The sequence below is a fragment of the Siniperca chuatsi genome, linkage group LG10, assembly GCF_020085105.1.
Source record: "Siniperca chuatsi isolate FFG_IHB_CAS linkage group LG10, ASM2008510v1, whole genome shotgun sequence".
Taxonomy (NCBI): domain Eukaryota; kingdom Metazoa; phylum Chordata; class Actinopteri; order Centrarchiformes; family Sinipercidae; genus Siniperca; species Siniperca chuatsi.
In genome coordinates this window covers 14,271,543-14,294,933 of record NC_058051.1, presented here as the reverse complement: position 1 = coordinate 14,294,933, position 23,391 = coordinate 14,271,543, and the positions used below count along the sequence as shown (strand labels likewise).

General features: G+C 39.8%; 1 protein-coding gene across 4 annotated transcripts in view; it reads left to right on the top strand.

The window, feature by feature from the left end:
- Positions 1-23,391, top strand: part of clstn1 (calsyntenin 1) — a 40,405-nt gene that overhangs the window by 13,390 nt on the left and 3,624 nt on the right. Inside the window, exons 2-18 of one of the 4 annotated variants that reach the window (XM_044212910.1) lie at positions 2,234-2,356; positions 4,933-4,962; positions 6,766-6,961; positions 7,844-8,052; positions 8,886-9,035; positions 9,318-9,503; positions 9,627-9,875; positions 11,842-11,963; positions 12,112-12,274; positions 12,669-12,719; positions 13,840-13,997; positions 14,628-14,776; positions 16,514-16,758; positions 18,624-18,794; positions 19,199-19,344; positions 19,535-19,670; positions 20,545-20,729. In XM_044212910.1, the coding sequence (XP_044068845.1) occupies positions 2,234-2,356; positions 4,933-4,962; positions 6,766-6,961; positions 7,844-8,052; positions 8,886-9,035; positions 9,318-9,503; positions 9,627-9,875; positions 11,842-11,963; positions 12,112-12,274; positions 12,669-12,719; positions 13,840-13,997; positions 14,628-14,776; positions 16,514-16,758; positions 18,624-18,794; positions 19,199-19,344; positions 19,535-19,670; positions 20,545-20,729 (2,669 nt within the window). The remainder of the gene's footprint in view (positions 1-2,233; positions 2,357-4,932; positions 4,963-6,765; positions 6,962-7,843; positions 8,053-8,885; positions 9,036-9,317; positions 9,504-9,626; positions 9,876-11,841; positions 11,964-12,111; positions 12,275-12,668; positions 12,720-13,839; positions 13,998-14,627; positions 14,777-16,513; positions 16,759-18,623; positions 18,795-19,198; positions 19,345-19,534; positions 19,671-20,544; positions 20,730-23,391) is intronic. The other 3 variants (XM_044212911.1, XM_044212912.1, XM_044212913.1) reach the window with 3 other exon arrangements.

Genomic DNA, 23,391 nt, shown 5'->3' with positions numbered 1-23,391 from the left:
ATTCAAGAAGCTCGGCAGTGCAACCTTCCTGCAGTGGTATAATTAAGAGGAGAAAATGCTCATCAGGCGTGTAATTGATGTTTAGCTTATTTGCTAAAAATCATATATTTGTGTCAGACTTCCTCACACAGAATGCCACCATTAATCAAGACTTAAGCCATCAGTTGTGGCTTTATTGCTTTTTGTTTTTAAGCTTGGATATTATAGAAAAAGCTGACTTTTACAGCTTTACACCTGGGGCCACACCGCCTGCCTCTACCTGTGCGTGATGGCTACCTCGCGGAACCGCTGCGGCTTACACACGTGTGGTGTCCACACAGACAGTGTTGCTACTGCCAATACTATCTTTCTACATTGAGTTTGCCTTTGATAAATACAATAAAATAAAAGCCTTGTTAACAAATGAAGGGATTCTGTCTTCAGAAACGCTAGAGGGCATTTAATCTGAAATGGATACAGGAACTGTTAAGTATAAAAAAAAAAGTTATTGCTTAAGCTATATTTTTTTCATGTCAGTAACATATTCTACAGATATGAACACTGCAGCTACGCTGCTCACACAGTCTGTGTGTCCTGGGCGTAATTTTCCACTGCCTGAGATCTTTTTATGTGTGCTGATACTTCTGATAACTTAAATGTAGATTTGTATCAAGAAATATTCCTCCACAAATCCAAAAGAAAGCTCCCATATAACCACTGGCAAAGTATGATGCTTTATAAATTATTAAATAGATTATTGTTAACCCCAGATGGATTATTATGTATTATGTAACAGTTTCCTACATTACATGTAGGCTACATGCCTGTTGTGCTGTGGTCGATGATCTCCTTGATTGTTTAGGCTCCCGCAGCAGTTCATTGTTAGTATGGATTAGCTTGAATGCATGACATAGCCACATTGAATTTATCAGACTGCTTACGTTGATGAAATGACCTTCTGAATAAGGACGGTGAGGTTTAGGTGAGGGCAGAGAGGCAGCATGTCTGAACAGATGATTTCAACAAGCTTTGGATTTCCTACATTCTTTAGTAGCTTAAAAAAACTAAATATTGCGTATTTTTCTTTGAGAAAATAATTCAGAATTTCAAAGGTTTGGCTCAATCATTATGATTGAAGAGTAAAAAAGTGGAGCTGCTCGTAAGTAGGTCTTGCGTAAAGCAATTATGCAATGGTTGCAGTCTGCAGCCGTGATTACCATAACATGATATTGTGCCTGAACTAAAACAATCATTCCAAAATACAGCCAAAGAGTTATATATATGATTTGGATGTACTTGCTTTTTTTTTTTTTTTTTTTTTTTTACTGTCTTGTCATTTACTGTCTAGTAAATGTGCCCCTGTGTCTGTCCCCCACAGTGTGCTGTCAGCCAGAGTTGGCATCACCTTTGCAGATCAGTAGCACAGAATGCCATCCTCTCCCCTTGCGCTGGAGTGAGCACATATTGGCTGTAAGAGAGCTGCATCTCCCCTGCGTCAACGCTGTTTTCTAAGCCAGCCCAAATGTCACTCACTGCAGCTTTTTCTTCAGCCGCAAGCTACAGCAGAGTCCTGTCTGCAGCTGGGATGCTTCCCAGGCTGACTAGCACACAAAGCTGTAAATGCCCCAACTACTGTTCCACAAACCAGCCTGAAAGTCATAGCCAGAGCCTTTATCATCCCTGTGATACCCCTGTCAAAACCCATTAACTGATATGGACTGTGGTTCTGTCGGTCTCTTGGAGCATTACTGGTGTAGGAAGTAAAATAATCTTGAAAGAATTCAGTATTCAGTATGGATAAATTGAACAATATAACTTCAGAGAATTGTATTTAGGATGGAGAATCATGTGCAGTGGAGGGTCAAGAGCAGCAGATTGTCATCCCACCAAACGTTACACCAGCTGATTTAGTTCCCTCTGAAACCCTGCACATTCTCGGTCCTCCCTGGCTCATGGTTGCCCGATCCTTTTGTAGGTGATCCCTTCGTTATGAGCGGTGCTTCTAAAAATAATATTAAAAGCATCCAAAACCTCATTAAAATTTTACGTAAGCTGCATTGGGAGAGAAGATAAAAGGCAAACTAGCAATTTTAGAAAACACAGATGAAATCTGATTATTAAAAAAAGATGTAAATTGTTAATTAGTGCTGGTGAGAGAAAAACCTATCAAGACATCTAACCTGAGGTCAGAAATTATTTGTATAGGCTTTTCTTTTTTACAGACACTGACATTTCCTCTCTCTGTTTCTCGCAGTTAATAAGCACAAACCATGGATCGAGACGACGTACCACGGGATCGTAACGGAAAACGATGACAAAGTACTTCTGGACCCCCCTCTAATTGCACTGGACAAGGATGCTCCTCTACGCTACGCAGGTGAGAGAGGAGGTTTAATACTGGTGCTGCTATTCCTTTCCTCCCTCAGCTTCACTTTACTTGGAATTAATCTCCTCTCATTTTACACTAAAAGAGAAAACATACTAATTACTCTGTACCATTAAAGCTTTGAGATTGTGTTACATGTGATGGAAGCAGAACAACTTCTCATGTATGAATAACGTACATTTAATTTACATTTCAAGGACATTGATGTGTACTTTTAAACATATGTAATCAGTTTGCTAATGGATTATTTATAAACTGAACTAATTATTCTTAAACCGTAAATAGCTTTATTCAACATGGAAGTACAACCCTAAATCTAGTCTCAGCATAACATGTCATGGTTAATACATGAAGGTCCCTCTCTCTTCAGGGTGTTTTATTATCTATAACTGTCAAGTCTTTCTGTGATATATGTTTTATTTGAGATTATATGTGCACCTATACGAATCAAATGTTCACTGATTCAGTTGTGAAGGAGAGAATAACTTTGCTCATTGTTCAATAATCATTTTATGTACTTCTGGTAGCTGGCTATGTGACTCAGTAGCATTCTGCACATTAGATGTTTATGACATGCCTGTCATACCGCAATACAGCTGGCTACCATATCCTCCAGATTGGCCCTTTTGATATTCAGATCAAAAGGGCCAATCTGGTGGGGATGCACAATTAGTGTGATTTATATACCAAGGCAGCATTAGCGCTGGGTTTTTTAACTTACATCAGAATTGACTTTGGCCAGGATTCAAAGCACGACAGCAGTGGAAATGATTTCCCACCATTTCACATCACATGAGTTGTGTGATCTTTTGTCTGCTACTCCCTTCACACTCAGCGCTCTCACTCCACTTGATATGGCCGTTTTTATCTCAGATTACTTCTCCTGATTTAGCAAGTGAGGCTTTAACATCCACATGCCTGTCAGAGGTGATGCTAAATGTAATATTCTTCACAAAGTTATGTGAAATGTGAGTGTTCTCCAGAGCTGATCAGCCTGGCAGCACATAGTTTCTAAGGTGGACAACTTCAGCAAGAGGCCCATAATTTCTGAGGAGCAGAGAATTGAATAATATCCCCATTCTCTGCATGATGTTTGCCTCCTTTCACAGTAAATTAGTGTTGAATACAGAGCTTGGTGCTCCCACTTCTTTCAGCTGGGTCTCCCCTTTTGATGAACAGGGTTTTGCGAACGGACTGTGTGTCCCTGTGAACTAGCTCTCTCGAGACAGAGCAAGCAATCTGGCTTAATGTGGCAGCAGGGATGACCAGCTCTGTCGTGCCGGCCTCCTTCTATTCGGTCCATCTGTATCAACAAATAAAGTTCACTGTAAAGCTGACTGAGGATGAATGAGGAGCTACTGTATAAGTTTATGTGTGTATTAGAGTGATGTACTGTGGGACTGGCTTTATGTGTGTCTTTCTGTTTGTTTGCGTATATCTGTGTGATGAGTTTGGCCAGGCCGATTTGAAGCTGAAATTGTTGAAACCAAAGCCATTGCAACCTTGAAAATGAGCTCAGTGTTCATGTATGACTGTGCTCTAAAACAAGTGAGGAACAAAAAGCAGGGAGCATTTACCTTCCGGGGTCATTTGATTCATGTAGGAACATTAGACAAAGAAAATATTCTTGTTTCTGCAACACAGTTCCTGCAAATGGGTTCAACAGCTGCTTCATACAGCATATTAATCTATTAGCCAAGTAATTTTCTCAGATTATAATTCACTGTATTTATTTAGTACCAGCAGTTAAATGACCACTGCAGGTCAAGACTGTAAAATCAATACGTAACAATCATCGTGATGGCTGGCTGACCCGACCCAAGCTGAGAGGCCTGTGTGAGAGAAAAGCTGAGGAATTCCTAAAGCCCTGGTGTGAGCTAGTCATTAGAGCTGTGGTAAACATGGAGGCCCATAACTCCCACTGCATGACTGGCTCTGAACAGCAGTCACTAATGTGAAATCCATTTCTAATTGTTTAGTAGGTGAAAACAAAATGACCACGTCCAACCTACTGGGGGCCCAGACAGGGCTTTAAAACAAACAGCCAAGCAGAAAAGGACTTCATAAGCTTCACCATTTTATTAATTTGCACCAAGATTTCTTCTTATCTTTATAGTAGGTATTTTTTAAATTCTTATCAAAATGACTTAATCAATCCATCAACTAGTTTTCCAGAAAATACGTGCAGTGTGGATGAACATGTTGAAGGACAGACTCTCTAGAATCTCCTAAAACATGCTGACATTAAAAAGTGTGATTTCTGTTGGTTGTAATTTGATGTTCTGTCACTTGTTTTTTCTAAAAGGATTTGTTGAGCAATTAATAAAGCTGCAAAGACTTCAACACAACCCACTTTTCATAAATGTTTTAATCCTTCCTTTCTTTCAACTGGCAGAAGACCATTTGCTTATGAGAAACTGAATTTGAGCTTTTCTGATGGTGATTTTGTAAGCTTATAGCAAGAGTATTCCTGCCCTTCCTGTCCTCTCTGTATTTTCTCTGTTTTCTCTGAGATTCTAACTTTTCTTTTAACTGATCTGGGTTTATCTTTTCTCCTCTCCTTGTAGAGAGTTTTGAGGTGACCCTCACTGAAGAAGGTGATCTTGGGCTCTTTCTTCTGCCTTGTGCTTAGTTGTTACTATTAACCCACTAACGCAAAAACAGCATACACACTTTTACACAGAAACTCCTGCCATGCTCTGTAATCTCCCCATTTGGTTTTCTCAACTTTATGTTTTTCTCACCCTGAATTTTTTGGAGTTCCAACAGCTGGATGAAAAGTGTGATGTGGGGCTGACTGTACTTAGAAATATCTGTGCATGAGACATCCATTGCAGTTTGCAGACCCTAACAGTTTTTCAGCTGTCACCAGGAAACAGAAAGCTGCTTTAAAACAGGAGTTTTCAGTCACTTTGCTACCATTTTGTCCAATTCAGTCCTTTCAATTAAAAAATACGAAAGGAAAAGCCAATTTTTGACAAATTTAATAATAAAGTACAATCTAAAAGGACACATAAGATGATTTCACAACCTCTTATCACTCATGGAAATTGGAGCAGAAATTGACACTAGAATTGGTATTTAAAGAGGATAAAAGTTCTGAAAATGTGAACATCTTAAAGGCATCATCCATGTTCGTGGTGCCTTTCTGTGACAGATCTATGCAGGTACAGTGACTCCTTCTGACATTTAAGTCTTCATCTGAAAGCTGCTGAGATTGTTAACTAATGCAAACTCTCTCTGCTACAAAGTTTCTGTTGTTGCATCTTTGCCTCAGTGGATCTGTTGAGTTAATTCTCCACCACTAATCTCTACCATTAGCATGGCTGCAGTTGTCATTTGATGTGGATGTCAAGCAAGTTGATATTTCTAACCCCAGTTCTCATCCAGTACTTTTTGTTTGAATACTGTTATTGTAGCGGTTAAGTTCTCTATGATTTCTTTTTATTTGGATTCATTATGCAGTAGTTTTGGGCAAGAGGCAAAATTACACAGGAAGACTTTCTTTAAATAAGAAATAACATTTTCGGAGGTGTTGTCTGAGAGTTGTTTTTTTTCTTTCACAGACTTTTTGGGTTTTGATGAATGAATTGGTGCGGGATCACCTTATCACAATGCTATAATGCTCTATTGTAAAGATTTAAATTTTGTTTTGATTTCTTTTATTTATGTTTATTATTGTTTCATAAGAAAGACTGTAATTTTTATTCATTACAGAGATAAATGATCTTCACTTCAAATACTGTTATCTATGTATTTATCGTAGAAAAGGTTTCAGTCGTAGTCATCTGGACACTGTTTTCAGAATCAAGACGTTTGGCTCCCATCCGGAAGTCATTCTCAATTGTGAGAATGACAATGACAATGACTTCCGGATGGGAGCCGAAACGTCTTGATTCTGAAAACAGTGTCCAGATGACTACGACTGAAACCTTTTCTACGATAGAACACTCCTGGACGAATGAGGGACTACACCGTCTTATCTATGTATTTACTTTTTGGGCTTGGTTTCATGACTTTGATTTATAATATTTTAAGTACTCCTGTGAAATGCCTGTCTACATCTTTTCGGTTTCTGCCTGCATGACTGAATGCAATGTTTTCAAGTGGCTTGGAAAAGACACTCTGTCTTCTATGATACTAAATGTCCCACACCCTCTCCCAACTCCCCCCCACCCCAAGTACTCACCCATATGACAGTGCTTTTGGGCTTTCTCCACAGACACCACCCACCCTAATCTACAACTCCCTGGCACCCAAAACCTGTGGCTGAAATTTTTTTTTTTTGCGTGAATTTATGGTTTCGTTGTTAACATAATTTTTCATTTGAACCATAAAAAATTTCACACCTGTCGTCAGTTAATCTGAGCAAACTCTCTTTTGGCTCTTGACGTGTTCAGGTGAGATTTGTGGCTTCAGGATCCATGGGCAGAATGTCCCCTTCGAGGCAGTGGTCCTGGACAAGTCCACTGGCGAGGGGGTCATCCGGACCAAGGACAAGCTGGACTGCGAGCTGCAGAAGGAACACACCTTCACCATCCAAGCCTACGACTGTGGAGAAGGTCCTGATGGCGCCAACATGAAGAAATCCCACAAGTGAGTCAACCTCTGCCAGTTCAGAAGTGTCTGTACCCAAACTGAACCTTGAGTTTTCCTCTGTCTTGACCAGATTCTGTTTAGTTTGATTGCTATTAAAACAATCAGAGTGCAGTCAGTTGTGTATTGCATTCATATATTCACCTCACAGCAAATGATGATGAAATAAATACTGATTGTTCATAAAATAACATAACATAAAATGAAAACCCTCATATTTGTGTAGAATAATTTCGGGTGCTTTCACACACATTTGGTTTGGTTCATATGAGTTCTATTGCATTTGCCTGAATGCTTTGGTTTTTTATGTGAAAGCAAAGACCAACCACAGGACTGTGCTTTTACCATGAATTCAAAAACAAAATTATTATTAAATCCTTCTGCTTATTGTGGGAATTGTCAAGAGGATGATGTCCAAAGCGATGCATATAATTATCCCAAGATCATTTGGTAACTATGCCAACATGAATGCACACCAAGACATGAGTGCAGAAATGTATCCTGATCAGTGAAAAGGTGTTAAAACAGAGAGATGTGATGAGCTTGTGTTCTGTTTTATGTATTTTGACAGTTCCCCATTAAAAAGTGAATGAAACGTAGTGTCCACACAGTAACTATTTCCTGTAATATTACAGTATAAGAGGCTTCTTTTTTTCAAATTACAGAGTGAAAGTGACTGTAGTTATCCATTCAAAGGGGATCATGACAGTAACAATTCTGTTCATATTTTTTTATCATCTCATCATCATTATTATCATCATCATCATCATCATCAAGTGTGACAATAGAATATTTTGCTGTGGTCAAAACATTTTTATTAAGGAAGTATGTCTTTGAACATTCCCAGCTGACACTGTCCTAACTTGAACATGTCTCTATCAGGGCCACTGTCCACATCCAGGTGAACGACATCAATGAGTATTCACCAGTTTTCAAGGAGAAGTCCTACAAAGCCACTGTTATCGAGGGAAAGAAGTATGACAGCATCTTGAAGGTGGAGGCAGTGGACGCTGACTGCTCTTTCCAGTTTAGCCAAATCTGCAACTACGAGATCGTCACCCCTGATGTGCCCTTCACCATCGACAAAGATGGTAAGGGCCTATACCTAGCAGCCTTGTCTTAATGCCTGTCGGGGGAAAAGCTGCAGCACATGCCTAATAGCCACGATTTTATTGACACACACCCCATTGTCTATTGCTCTGTGTAAACAATGGTGCCACAAGACTGTCATTTAGAATTCACCGCAGCTTGTTGTCTTGTGAGGCGACGATGGTCTCCTTGAAATGTCACAGTTGGTCAGTCATTCATGTCGGACCATAGAGTTATTCATCGTTGTGTCTTATAAAACAAAATTAAAGATCCAGTAAAAAAGACATCAGATATCCAGACTCAACTGATATGTCGCTTGGCTCTGATTAAAAAAAGGAATTACGGACAGGTGATAATGTGAGGAGAACAATCAGTGTGAGGATACATAATGTTGTTGAAGGTGCTCAACTGTGACAGCTAATTAGTGTTCGAGGTGGGGAAAAAAAGAACCTGAGGTGAGATCTGATCTTAGTCAGACAAATTCCATCACTTTCTTTTAATCACTTGCATGCTAATCAGACTCTGTATGCACATTAGCTTGGTAATGTACTCAGTATAGCATCTCAAGGAAAAAGATGTAAGTCAAAATATTACAATGTGGCCCTAAGAGATGTCAATCAATATATTATTATTTTAGTTCAGCTTGACAGTGTCACTTTTTGACCTTTTAAGCAAATATTTCTATTTGGCAGCTCTTTTTAATATTTTGAAATACTTTGTTTTGGTGTGCTGCTTATCAGCTCAAAAGGTTTTTATACATTTCCTAGCACAGCTGCAGCTTTGAAATTAAACAAAGAGTGGCCCTGGCTGTTTTTCCCCCCCCTGCTTCGCTCAGGCTTCATCAAGAACACGGAGAAACTGAGCTACGGCAAAGAGCGCATGTATAAGCTGACTGTGACCGCCTACGACTGTGGAAAGAACCGTGCCTCCGAGGATGTTCTGGTCAAGATCAGCGTCAAGCCCACCTGCAAACCCAGCTGGCAAGGTATCAAAGCTCTCCTCTATTCGCTGTAGCTCGCCAACCATCACTGTTTAGGTGTGTCTCTGTGTTGAACAAAAGCGATCTACGCACAGTCCACACAGGATATCATTGGCAGAAAGGTTATTTAACTTCTTTAAGCCAGGCCTATTATGTTTGAAAGAACTGAAGTACTTCTTAATGAGTAATTACTATTGACAGCCCCTGTATTGACTGCTCACATGTTATTGGTGCTGTGCTGAAGGACATCTTTTCATTCTTTCCTCTCTCTCTCGCTTCGTCTTTCAGGCTTCAACAAGAGGATTGAATACGAGCCTGGCACAGGTAGCCTGGCCCTTTTCCCCAGCATGCACTTGGAGACCTGTGATGAGCCAATCACGTCCATCCAAGCCAATATTGAACTGGAAACCAACCATATTGGGAAGGGCTGCGACCGTGACACCTACTCTGAGAAGTCGCTGCACAAGCTGTGCGGTAAGTAACTGCTACACTGGAAATGGTTATTGACAGCAGTGCATCATTGGAATCAAAATTTTCTTTTGATAAAGCCAAGTGCCCAAAATAATTCCCATTGTCCTCTTTGATTTTTTTTTTTAGGAGCCAGCTCCGGCACCGTGGAGCTTCTGCCTGCACCCAGCAGCTCCGCGAACTGGACGGTAGGCCTGCCCACCGACAACGGGCATGACAGCGACCAGGTGTTTGAGTTCAATGGCACCCAGGCCATCAAGGTTCCTGATGGCATGGTAAGCACCAGCCTGAAGGAGCCCTTCACCATCTCTGTGTGGATGAGACATGGCCCCGGGGCCCATGAGAAGGAGACCATCCTCTGCAATTCTGACAAGACAGGTAACGTCCCTGGAGAAGAGTAGAATTGTTTCAGAGTTGTCTATAATAAAGATTTTAGCTGCACCTGGACTGTGTCAAAGCTCCAGTTTGACTACCTGCAAACCAGTTTCACCTCAGAACAAACTAAAAGTCAACTGTAAAAACACACGATAAACACAACTACATTAACTAAAAGTTATTTTAGTTCATTTTTATGTTTCTGGTGTTTGTTAAAGGGTTGTTTACATCAGTAATATTGCTGAACAAAAGGCCTGTACAGTTCAGAAACAAACACACAAAACTGAACTTCCATTTGAATATAACGGATCAGGCATGCACTCAATTATCTGAAGATTTCACCACCCTGTATTACATTAAAATATCTGGTGTCTACTGAAGGAGTCAGAACCTACGTGTAAGTCGTTGGTTGGCTAACACATGGAAACACTCTTCCTTTTATGCTGACCTGTCACTAGTTGTAAATTTTGCATGCGGTCCCAAGCTCCTTGATCTTATTGACAGTAAAGTCTCTGCCATGGCCAGTGAGAGGCAGCTCATCAGCTTCTGTCTGACTGCTTATATAAGAAGGATTACATCAGAACGGCTGTGCCCTGGACAGGAAGCTCCCATATCCATGATCTCAGCACCATTCATGACCTCCATTCACCACAGTGTCTGTTTCACAGAAATGTCTCACATTCAGTTCATTTCTTCCACATTTTAGTATTTAGTTCTTAATACTGAAACACTAAAACTGTGAAGCATGGACATTACATTATATTGCACATCATTAGTCACCAGATTGTCTTAAAATGTCATACTTAGTCTGACCAGCCACTTATAATAACCCAAAGTATTACTGTTATGAAAAAAGCAAGCAGATAAATCTTAATATTTGTGATGCTGGGTCCAGCAAATGGTTGTTTTCTACATGAAAATTATTAATACATTTTTCTAAATGAAAATCAAATTGACTTCCTGTTAGTTGGGTAATTGATTAAATGTCTCATACTAGACTCCAGTTAATTCTGCTTTAGCAATGTGTTTAGTTTCACCCAAGGCGGGGGTGTTATGCCATCTCCATGTTAAGAGTCATTATTGTCCCTTAGTATGGATAATATACTGTATATCCTCATCAAGTGACGCAGCCTTTGAAGTCTGTTAAGGGATGATAACTTCATAGTCCATTTAAATTATCTAGACCTGATGCTCTCTAATTATAGCGCACGATCATCATATGACAGATTTTTGTTATATGGCAGATATTGTAATAGACTAAGCCTATAGATACATATTGAGAAAAGCACCGTAAATCTTTTAATCTTTTCAAGGATTAACAGCCAGTTGGTGTTTGGTTCGACGATTACATGTGCAGATGAATCCTGTCTTTTTGAATTCTGTTGTTTTGATGGCTTCCTTCCAGAAAATAAGCTATAGTTGCATTTCCAGGTTAGGTTCCAGGTGTGAGAACCTGTTAAGGCATGTATTTTTGCAAACTGTAAGAACAAGAAATGTCATGGAAGACATTGTCATGGGCTGATCACAAACCCAGTAGTTCCATATTCCAGAGATGTAATCATTAGGCACATGGCTAATGGGAATTGTTGGGTCTGTATCTGTAAATAATATTATAAAGAGCACAGTCTAGACCTGCTCTATAGGAATAGTGCAGTGAGATAACTTCTGTTGTGACTTGGCACTATATAAATAAAATTGAATTGAATGGCTGCAGGGTTGTGCTTGAAACTTGCAGTAATTTATTTTTTCCCACTTTTGTGTAGTCGTCAGTTGTAAATATAATACAGTTATACCATAGGCTACACAAGATTTTTCTCTTTTATGTTATTATATGGTAGTTGCTTTTTTGCTTCTCATGGCCTCTATTCAAGCAGTTGAATTTTTAAAAAATACTAATACCAGTTAATGAGTAAATGCAATGAGTTGCAGTTTCATATCTTGATCTCTCCTCTCATTTTCTCTACTGCAGAGATGAACAGACACCACTACTCGCTCTACGTCCACAACTGCAGGCTGATCCTTCTCCTCCGCCAGGATCCATCAGAGGCCGAGAACTACAAACCAGCCGAGTTTCACTGGAAACTTGACCAGGTCAGCTGCTTCTACTATCAAACTTTGTGCAAGTTTAGAGAATGATAGCCTGTGACGCATGACTAAAATTAAAGTTAGTTATAGTGTACTGTGTAACTTTCACAGTCCCAATTTCAGCTTTTCATTACGTCCATTGTGTTCTTCACAGGTGTGTGACAAAGAGTGGCATCACTATGTGCTGAATGTGGAGTTCCCCACTGTGTCTCTGTTTGTGGATGGAACTACCTTTGAGCCCTTCCTGGTTACAGAGGACTATCCACTGCACGCCTCCAAGATTGAAACTCAGCTCACCATCGGTGCCTGCTGGCAAGGTAAACCCTTCAATAAATTGTTTTGGAGGAAGGCTGTAAAATTAAATGAGCCGTAATCCTATTGTGTGACAAAATGTATTAATATAGAAATAAGTCTGAAGCACAGATACATTGTAAAGAAAGACGTGAATCTCTCTTACATGATTCAAATCTTTCTATTACATTTTGCTATTTTTGGTGGCTAAAATAGTAAAAAGATACTCTAATGCTACCTGATAATCTTTGATATTTGTTGATTAGTGCTTGTGTAAAAATGTAGGGTGCATGTAATTTTATTAACTCTTTCTTAGATTCTCAAATGATGCACCATGACCTCATATGTAGCATCTGAATCTCAACTGCAGATCCTCAACCTTCCTGTCTCTCCCTGCTCTCTTGTTTCTGTCCTTTACAGACAACTCAGGACATGACAATGACACTGAGTCAGTCTCTGAGCCCACCTCAGGTTGCTCAAGTCTTTCCCTTACTCCTCAAATATGTCCATGTGTCCACACCATGTTCACCACGCTAACTGCATCCTCATACAATTTCGACTAGAATGATTCTTATACATTCTAGATGCAGAAAGATTTCTTTTGTCATAACTGTTTGGAGCATGATGCAGAATGGATGAGACTGGTGTGATTTTAATGCTGCCTGCATTATTTTTTGTGTTTTCTTCATTCTTCATTTATACGCTCTTCCCACTGCAGCAACCAGGCAGTTGTTTTTCACATAAGCAGAACAGAAATAGACTTATAATGAGCACAAAACTCTGACCTGGCCGTGCAGGCTCTTCTTTCAGAACATGACCTTTGGGTGAGAAGCAGTAACTCCTCCATATCAGATAACAAAGCTACAGCAGCACACACACACACACACACACACACACACACACACACACACACACACACACACACACACATCACATCACATCACGTCACTGGATGACTGTGGGACCTTGAGATGTGGAGGTCCGGGTTTGTCTCTGAAGTCTCTGCAGTGGCTTATGATTTATGCTCATTATGGTTTAGCAGGAAGACACAACATGATTGTTTCACCTCTCATTCAGCACGATTGACGCACCTCACAGTAATACTGAAATACTGTATACTGAAAAATGAAACTGATTGAAATTTCAAAGCTCCAAATTTCCAAATTTCATTTTAGTGTATTTTGAGCATTTTGCCGTCATCAATATGGTTCCATTACTTTGTGAAAATAAGGTGAATAAAGAGGATTAATTTCACCATTATCTTAATCCCTTCTTTGAGTTTCTTTTTTTTTCTCTGTTGATGTCTTTTTTTCCAAAGTAAGGCAGCAGTTCACCCTGTTAATGCAGATGTTGCATGTGTCTAAGGCGTGTGTAAGTTCATCCATCATTCTCCTGTCTTGCTCACTGGGCCTCAGGCCTTGTAAGGGCACACATACTAACTTGCATGAACGCCAGCTTTGCACATTGAGACGGCATGCTTGAATCTCCAGCCCAGAAAAGGTGAAGTCTGTGGAATGTACACTTGAGTAACTACTTTTTTATGTGTGTGTGTTACCGTTTTCTCTCCTCATCGCTATCCTGACGTACCCAGGCGGAAATGCTCGAATGGCTCAGTTTTTCCGGGGTAACCTAGCGGGGCTGATGATCCGCTCTGGCAAGCTGGAGAACAAGAATGTGATTGACTGTTTGTACACCTGCAAGGAAGGACTGGACGTGCAGCTGCCTGAGGAGGTAGCTTCAGCTGTCAAGGTGAGGAGGGCAAAGTGTTTTAGAGACACAAAAAAACTGTGTATTTGTTCATTAAGAAGACAGTCTAACTCAGTGGTTCCAAACCTGTTAGGCTTGTGATCCTGTTTGGGGAATCAAAGTATACTCTGAACTCCTTTCACAGGTTGCATTTATGTGTGAATTGTGATCAGTTCAACCAAAGAGTGTTTTGAACAGTTTGTAGAGGCCTGAAGAGGTGTGAATATCCAGTATTTTACAATAAAAAAGCAGAGAAACAATAAATTATATTCTATCTTGTCAGGCATCTCATAGCCCCTCATATTAATCTTGCAACCACTGCTCTAACTATAAGGATTTTTTGAAATAAAGTTAAATAAAGTAAAGAAAAAATAACATCAAGTAAATGTACATCAGCCAAAAATGGACCATTTCAGCTGCATGGATAACATTGACAGGTCCCCCTTGACTATGGGTGCAAGTGCTTTGTATGTGACATATATTAAATGAGTTAAACTAGCTTGTCACATGTTTTATTAATAGCTTAGTGTCAGCCTGACAGCACACACTAACACATTTTTGGGTGTAAGCATGGCATTAGGAGACAATCTTGCCTCAACTCACACAGTCTGTCACCTTGATTTCTTCTCTCAGGTGGAGTTCAACCCCAACCAGTCCTCTCTGACCGTGGAGGGTGACGACATTGATGCCTTTGACAAGGTCATGCAGCACATCTCCTACTTGAACTCCCGCCAGTTCCCGACCCCTGGAATCAGGCACCTTCGCATCTCCACCACTGTCAAGTAAGTAGCAGAAGCCAAAAATACTCCACCAGTTGTTTTTATCTTCTCAGCTCGGTCGCCGTCGTGCCACCTCATCTGTCAGTCAGCAGCAGCCCAACATTTGTGAAACAGGTTCTTTCTGCCTATTAGACATTCAGTGAAGGTTCATCTTTCTACTTTCAATGCAAGGAGGGTTTGGTAAGGTAAAAATAGAGGTCAATAGTTTTACCTAATTTCCATAACAAAGAGAGTAAACATGAAAGGTTTTGGAGTTGGAGAATGACAGAGGCAGAAGAGCTGTAAGATTCTGTATTTTGTTTTTCAGTTCTTTGATGTAGATTTTCTTTTATAACAACGATGTATTCAGGGACTGAAATGTGAATAACAAAACAGCATTACATTTGCAGATGATGTATGAAAAGAATATATTAAGACACAGGTTTCTGCTGAGCCTACTCCAAGATCAGTGTTGCAGTTCAGCATTTGTTCTAATTTGCATATGCACAAATCTGCATCAACACTGCGTTTTATTGGGTGGACTGAGCAATTAGACCAAATGATGAATTGTTCTTATACGTTCAGTTTCTACCTGTGAGGGAAACTTTCCAGCTGTTGGTGACATTACATCTAAATAAATGTAGAGGAAGCGCTACGTGGAAGTAAACTTTCATTCACATGTTTATCATTGCGGTCTTGAGACAGAGAGACAGATGGCTACTTCCATTGCCATACAGATCACTGTGTGTAAACTCTTTGAGCTACTCATCCAGGAAAAAGGAAGTATTTGAGAAGCTTTCTTGAATTTGCATGTGAATTAAATTTACCAGCATCCCGCTCCTCAACACAGACAGAGATATTACATTGTCATAGGTGTGGAAAGGATTAGCCAAATTGATCACTGGCAGATTGAATCAGATTGTATTGTTAAATAGCCTGTCTGGGATTTCCTGAGCTCTATTCACCTTTTGTTGTCACTCAGACCTCTTGATTAGCCCAGCCCACAACCTATTGTTTTAGTCTACCCTTGTTGTAACAGTATAAAACTTTGCTCTGAATGTCGATCTTCAGAGAGAATTGTACAGCTTTGCTGTGAACTTCTGTCTCCACTGCGCACTGAATTAATCTCATCGGAACCAGCCACAGAATTGGACCTGAAACAATTTTTCTTCGTCAACTGTTATATATAATATATTTTATATGTGGAGTTGCAGTCACAGTTAAATGAAAAGTGACTTTTTTTTTTTTTACCTTGTAAGTTTATTCTCCACATTATTAGGTACATCTCTTTACAAATACAAAACAAGAATATGTTCCTTTCCTTCCTGGAAAAGAGCATAGTATTTATTAGTACTTACTACACATCCAACCAGTTGGAACACATAAAACTGTATAAAACATCATCATAAAAATAGAGTTGAAAATTGTTCCTCAGCCTTATCTATGAGACAAATTTTACTACTTCACAGTTTTTAGAGGTACTCAACTGGTAATCTTTGAAGTTGGTACAAATTCAGGTTTCCTTTCCCCTACACACCACTGTTAAAGTCTAGGTGGCTCAAATTTTGTTATGAAGCTGTAACAGTCCATTTCAGTGTTTTTGTCTTTCCCAATCACCATGCCTCAACCAGATATACATTATATTATGTAAGCAGGGCACATTCAAAATGCGCCTTGTGTCTTTCACAGCAGAGGGAGAACCATCAACTTCATCAAAAAATTATAAAAGACCCAGGTATTCAAACTTAAATCTTCCCCCAGATGCTTTAACGAGGAGTCCTGCGTCACAGTGCCAGATACTGAAGGTTATGTGATGGTGCTGCAGCCCGAAGAGCCCAAGATCAGCCTGAGCGGCATTGACCACTTTGCCCGCAGTGCTGCCGAATTTGAGAGCCAGGAAGGTGTGACGCTGTTCCCCGAGCTACGCATCGTGAGCACCATCACCCGCGAAGTGGAGGCCGACACTGAATCTGAAGCAGCAGAGGGAGCTGATGATGACCCTACGGGTAAGAGAAACGCACAAATGACCCCTACGTTAATCCCAGATAATGTTATAGGGAATTTGTAGTATATTGTTAACCCTTTATTATTATAGTTATATACACTGAATTTCTATTTTAACACTGCCGCATATGTAATCTTAGTCTTGTGCCTCCTGAGGCAGTGCGATACAGAGTGATGCCCCATCCGTTGCCTTGGTTGAATTACGTTAGACACTGAATGGGTCCACAGGCACAGTGAATGTATAGTTGATAGCTGTGTAGATGTATAGTAGCTGGTGACGGTGAGGATTATGCCTGGAGGCCAATGGGATTGGACAGACAGAGCGAGAGGGAAAAGAGATAAGTTGTTTACTACTTTATGGGAGGGGTCAGTGACCAGCCGTGCCATCTGCTAAGCTTGTATATGAGCTAAGACGAAGAGAGACAATAGAAGTGCACTGAGGTTGACACAGATACAGGGAGATACAATGTCCTGTGGTGAACAGCAGGCCATATGGGACAAAAGGGCTTACAGAGATCTGTTGCTATTACCTGCATTACCCTGCCCCACCTTCCGCAACCAACAAATGAGATGTCACAGAAGATGATTAAGAATCACTTAATAGGAGCTTTCACAGAGTCAAAAGGTGCAAACTGCATGTGCATGAAATATTAATGTGTTTCATAAGCAAAACAGAGAAGACAGGCTGCCTCAGCTGGGTGATTAGAATATAGTCAAATTACAATTATTAATTAAAATACCTTTCAATTGTATAAAAGTTCCTGAGCTGTTTTCCATGTTTTACACCTCTGTTCTTAAAAAAAATACATTACTCTAACAGAAGATATATTATTAAACATAGACTTTTGTTGACAAAGTAGCACCATACTGCTTTTTAATGCTAAACGTGGAACATATTTGCTGTTAACAACAGTGTGGTCAACCTGCAGTAGTTCATGATGAAGGACAGCTATCACTGATGCCTGTGTGTATATGTGGTACAGTAATAGAGTAGCTAAGCCTACCTGTTGTGTTGACAGTGGAGTGGCAGCTCAGGTTGGGCTATACTATTGCCCAGCATTTCTAATGATCAACCTGTGGTGTCCCACATTGTGTTATCCAGGATGCTTACTCATCAGTTCAGTTTCAGTTCTTCATCCTCCTCCCTCACCCCTTTTCCCATTAATTGCCCTCTAAAATAAGAGATTAAGGCAAATAATTAACTAGTCTTTGTATTTGTGAAGTGTAGCCAATTCATTTTACATGAACAGAAAGATATTTGTGTCTCGAAGATTGTTCTACAGAAAAGTGTGTTTGCAGTGTCTCATCTTATATCACAATCGTATACATTTCTAGTAGTAGCATGTTAAAGGAGAACTCAATTTTACACATCAAAGTATGTTTATAGGTCTTGGGAAGAACTACTGCATAGGACTGCTCAAGTGATGCCACTTTATTCATTCAGTTGGAGCTGAAGTTTGACTACAAATTTGAAAATGAAAAAAATCTGGGGGTGTGGAGTTGGAAAGAGCTTGAGGCTAGCAGCTCGAGGCTACATTAGCTGCTACTAGCATAATACATCCGAATCTCTGACCCAATTGTCAGCAGTTGAGTTGCATTGTAGGTATTGCAGTGGCAGGTTTTGACAAGGAAGTAGAATGCATGAAATATAATGGACGATATTTTTTGTCTGTGATGCATTGATCTTGATACTTGAAACTGTCCGACAATGTTATAGGAGCACAATGCTAAATCACTATTCTTTTAACAGTTCAGAAAGAACACTAACAATGAACTCTTACATTACAGGCCCAATGGACAATCCTAAATTTGAGGAGAGCCTACAACGCTTCATTTTTAAATCATTTTCTCACTATTGTTCTTTCAGTCCAAGAGACAGTGGTGTCAGAAGAGATCATGCACAACCTGGACACATGTGAAGTGACTGTGGTGGGAGACGAGCTGGACGGGGAGCATGAGAGCCTGGAGGTGGACATGTCCCAGCTGCAGCAGCACGGCCTGGAGATGAGTTCCTCTAACCTGGGCCTCGTCATCACCGGTACAGACGGCAGAGCTGTCCGAACTAGCACATAATAGTGGTTTCTGGTTGGAGAAATTTGATATAATGATAGCTTTGCAGAAAATAACTGCTTTACATAAGAAGTCAGTTCTTAGAAATCTGTTTAATACTCACATGTAAACAAATACAAATAGGTAATCATATGTAATTTACATGTGTAGGCATTTAAATTTTAGGCAAACATCGACCGAAATGATATGAAGTCAGAGTTACCAAATCTACTGTGTCTTGGGGTTTTCTAAATCATCTTAACACCACAAATTTTTAAAAACATGCTATTCCACAACATTAGTTTTCCTCTATTATGGCGAGCTTATCTGACACTTTCTGGTGATTGCTGATCATATTTCTTCTTGACACAAGCTCCCTTCTGTATGTTACAGGTGTGAACACCATGGCCAACTATGAGCAGGTCCTGCATCTTATCCGTTACAAGAACTGGCACACCGAGGCTCTTTTTGACAGGAAATTCAAACTGATCTGCTCTGAACTCAACGGTCGCTACATCAGCAATGACTTCAAGGTCGAGGTATGACGGAGCATTTGTCAGTTACGTCACATAACAGTGGTGCATTCACGGCAGAGGAGTCCAAGTAGTGCCCTAATGTTACTGCATTCTTTTGTCCCCTCACAATACTTGAGCTACATCTAAAATGAAGGTCTGTTGACAACATTTTGTGACAGTATACATATGTGTTTCTGGTTTTTATTCTCTCTAGGTGAATGTAATCCACACAGCCAATCCTGTGGAGCATGCCAACAATGCTATGGTGCAACCCAACTTCATTAACCCTGTGCATCATGCCTCTGTGGATCTGTCTGGTCACAACCTGGTCAACGCTCACCAGGCCTCAGGTACTGCAACACGGGAGTCTGACATGTGAAACTTTTTATTTATTTAATTTTTTTTTTGTATCATACAAACCAAGACTGTCTCCTTTTTTCCCGAGGGTGCTTAGTAGCACATAGAAAGTACCTCTACTGAATCATATCTGTTTTGTATAATCATTTCACTAAAGTCAAATAGCAACAGTTAATCATTTTGTTGATCATGTTAACGGACACAAAAACAGACACATTTCATTTTCAGTTCCAATTACAGCATTTTACAAATATGTTTCAATTAATACCAGACGTCATAATCAAACCAGTAATCTGCTTAATTGTTGTTGCTGTAGAAAAAATATTTGGCCTCTGGAATGGCAAGCATTGCTAGGGATGGATTACAGTCTATTAACCAGAAATAGGACATGTATGAAACACTGGTTGTTTGCCCATATTTATTTATTTTTTAATGGCACAAGTTTAGGGATTACACTTGAGTGCTGTCTGTGACATCTGCACAGGCGGTGGTCTGAGCACAACCTTTTATTTCCTGGCTTCAGTAATCCTCTTGGCTGTCAGGCTCACTAAGCCTGCCACCGTACAAGAGAGGCCCTTTCCTGCTAATATGGGGCAAAGTGGAGCAGGTTGGTGGGACACAGGCAAAATATATAAAGAGAGACACACACCTAGTGCCCAAAGCATTCATTTGCCATTACTGAGATGCCATTAACATCAGCGCTGGCACACCATGAAACTAAAGCCCTTGAAATGCCCTCAGACAGATGTGGAAGTTGTGTCTCCCCACATAAAGCGGTGACAGGGTTTTTATGTGCGAATGTGCCCATGTGCAAATTGAACAAACTCTAACCTGTCATTTTGTGTTTGTGTGTTTGCTTCCTTGCAGTGGTTCCCAGCGCTGCCACCATTGTCATTGTGGTGTGTGTTAGCTTCCTGGTGTTTATGATCATCCTGGGCGTGTTCCGCATCCGAGCTGCACACCAGCGCACCATGAGAGACCAGGAGAATGGCAAGGAGAACGAGATGGACTGGGACGACTCGGCCCTCACCATCACCGTCAACCCCATGGAGGTAAAAACACACCGAGTGTTTGCAGGGAGGCAAAATTAGTGAACATTTTTCCGGGGTCCTTAAAAACTCTTAAATTCACATTTACTAATAAAATGCCTTTAAAATTATTATATAGTCTTAAATTCTGTTTGGGAAGTATTAAATATTTATTTGTTGAACGCTGTAAGAATGGTCTAAACTTCACTCCAAGCGCAAAATGCCTGCACATTTAATCTTTGGCGCAATCAACAAGAGATGAATTCGAATGCCTCTGTTATCCTGTTACAGTCTTTTAGGTTTTTGCTATTCGTATTTGCAAACTCTGTCCCCTGGTGAGCACCGTAGCGTCTGTCTGGATGGCATGGAGGAGCTAGCTAGTTAGCTAACCTGCAAGCACTCCAGTTTCTGTGGGTTTACTTTCTCCATAATTTAACCCTTTCTCCAGTGCTTCCGTTTAGCTGTTAATCTCCAGTATTTCAGAGTAAGTCTAATTCATGTCATTGCAACCGTCAACTTGAACTGGTGATTCGCATTGCACTGTCCCTCGCACATTCCCTATTCAGAATATAAATACAAAGAACGATATTGGCTAAATAATGTGTAGGAAACATTGCCGGGCAATAGTTGGCCTACTTCACCAATATTTGGGCAAAAGACAAGCTGTAAAAAGTGGGGCAGTCATCAGTCCAATCTACACAAGGAAGTTGACTAGATTCATTATGACAACAGACTGTCTGCAGGCTAAATGAGACAGGTTGGCATTTACCTATTTATTTAAAAGCCATGTATAAACTATAAAACAGAGAACCACAACCACATAGAAATTGGCATTCTACATTGATATAGCCTCATGTCAGACTCTGGTTGTAAGACAGTTGTAATGATTAATATCATTGAGGACAAATTTTTTTTCACACTAATAAACATATTTTCACAAATGTTCTTTAACTCAACCAGTTATTGTCATTTTGCCTTATTTATAATTTTGAACTGACAATTTACGTATGTATTTACTCAGACGAGTACGCCTATATTTTCACATTTGATGTTTATTTTCATTGCAAAATTGACCTTAAATTTAATTAAAACGGCAGCATTAAAAAGTCTTACATTTAACTTTAACTTAAATTTAACTTGCTGATAGAGGTAGACACCCTGTTTTCTGGTGATTAGCCAGTGAAAAGCTGTCTAACAGAATTTCACTTCTCAACAAAATGTGGTCGGGTTGCAGCCTAGACAGCGTTTCACCTGCTAATGCTCTCTGGGTGACAGTCGTCCTAGTTTTATCTGAGCTTTCATGATTGACAGCCCTGTGGGGATGGGGGAGAGACTTTGTTGTAGTTATTTATGAAGTGTTTCCTCGCTAATTAGAATAAAAGAATCCTATATCAATATTTAGATTTTGGGTTTTTTTTGTCAAACAGTTGAGAGAATTTTTTGTGCCCCAGCCACGAAAGCAGCACCAATAAATTCTTATCTTCCAAAACTCCAAAGTGAATTTTCTAATTAATGAGTCAGCTTGTAGGCAGGGTATAGATATTTGTACAGTGGATTCATGCCTTTTTGAGTTATTGTGGTCTTGCAACTAATTTATAATTTTTACTTTGCTGATAGCTGGTCACAATAGCCCAGCGACTAGCATCTTAGCTTAAAGAGTAACTTGACATCAGGTCAAAAGGCAGTGTTTTGCTTCCCTGTCTAGTTGAAGAGAGTACACCTTTACTCTTTAACTACCATCTTTTTAATATAAAGAATTGCTTTAAGTCATGCTGCTGCATTATTTACAGCTGCTTAAGAGAAATGCAACTGTCAGCCTAAATCACATTGCATCACATCCCTACTAAGATAGATAAATGTGGTCCAAATTAAATTCTGGTGTGGGGAATAGACACTTGTTCAACCACAGTAAATGATGAGAAGTGAAATACAAACTGTCTCCTTAACAGTAAGCATCCAGAAAAGCTGAATTCAGGGTTAGAGCTTTTGTTTCTTTTGTCCTTAGCATCACAAACCAGTCGGGTTGGTTAACGTGAGTGTGCTGTGTGCAGTTCACTGTCATTTTGTTATGATCCAGAGCCTACCACTGTGGCTGGGCCATACGGTTAATTATACGGTTAATCATTACCACAATATTAGCAAGGATCTTTTCTGATATCGGTTTATATCATGATAAAGGCAATGTATGCAAAATCACATACACCAAACTAAGCAATGGACTGTGTTCCACTGTTTCACATTAAGTAAGACCAAACTCATATGTTTTCTTGATTTGATTCATTTTATATGCCTTTAATAGATAGTGGAGAGATTATAGGAAATAAGGGGAGAGAGATGGGGAATGACATGCCCCAAATCAAACTCATACGTCTAAAACAAAAACATTATTAAATCATTTTGTTAGTTTTTAATTACAGTTTTTTTTTTATACACATTGACTTTGACAACAGAAATTTGTAAAATAATTAACATGATAAGATCACATCATCACAACATGATTGCAATGGGAGAAAATGGCGTGTCTCTGACCAGTGCAAGTCAAGTACCCAGACATGTTTGATGGCTCAAAATGCTTCCTACACTGTCAGAAAAATTTTGACTGCATGTGGTATTTCATTCCAAATAAAACCTTGAAGACAAGTGGAGGGCTTCACTATTTTGAATAAAAGAGTTGCATTCAATTAGC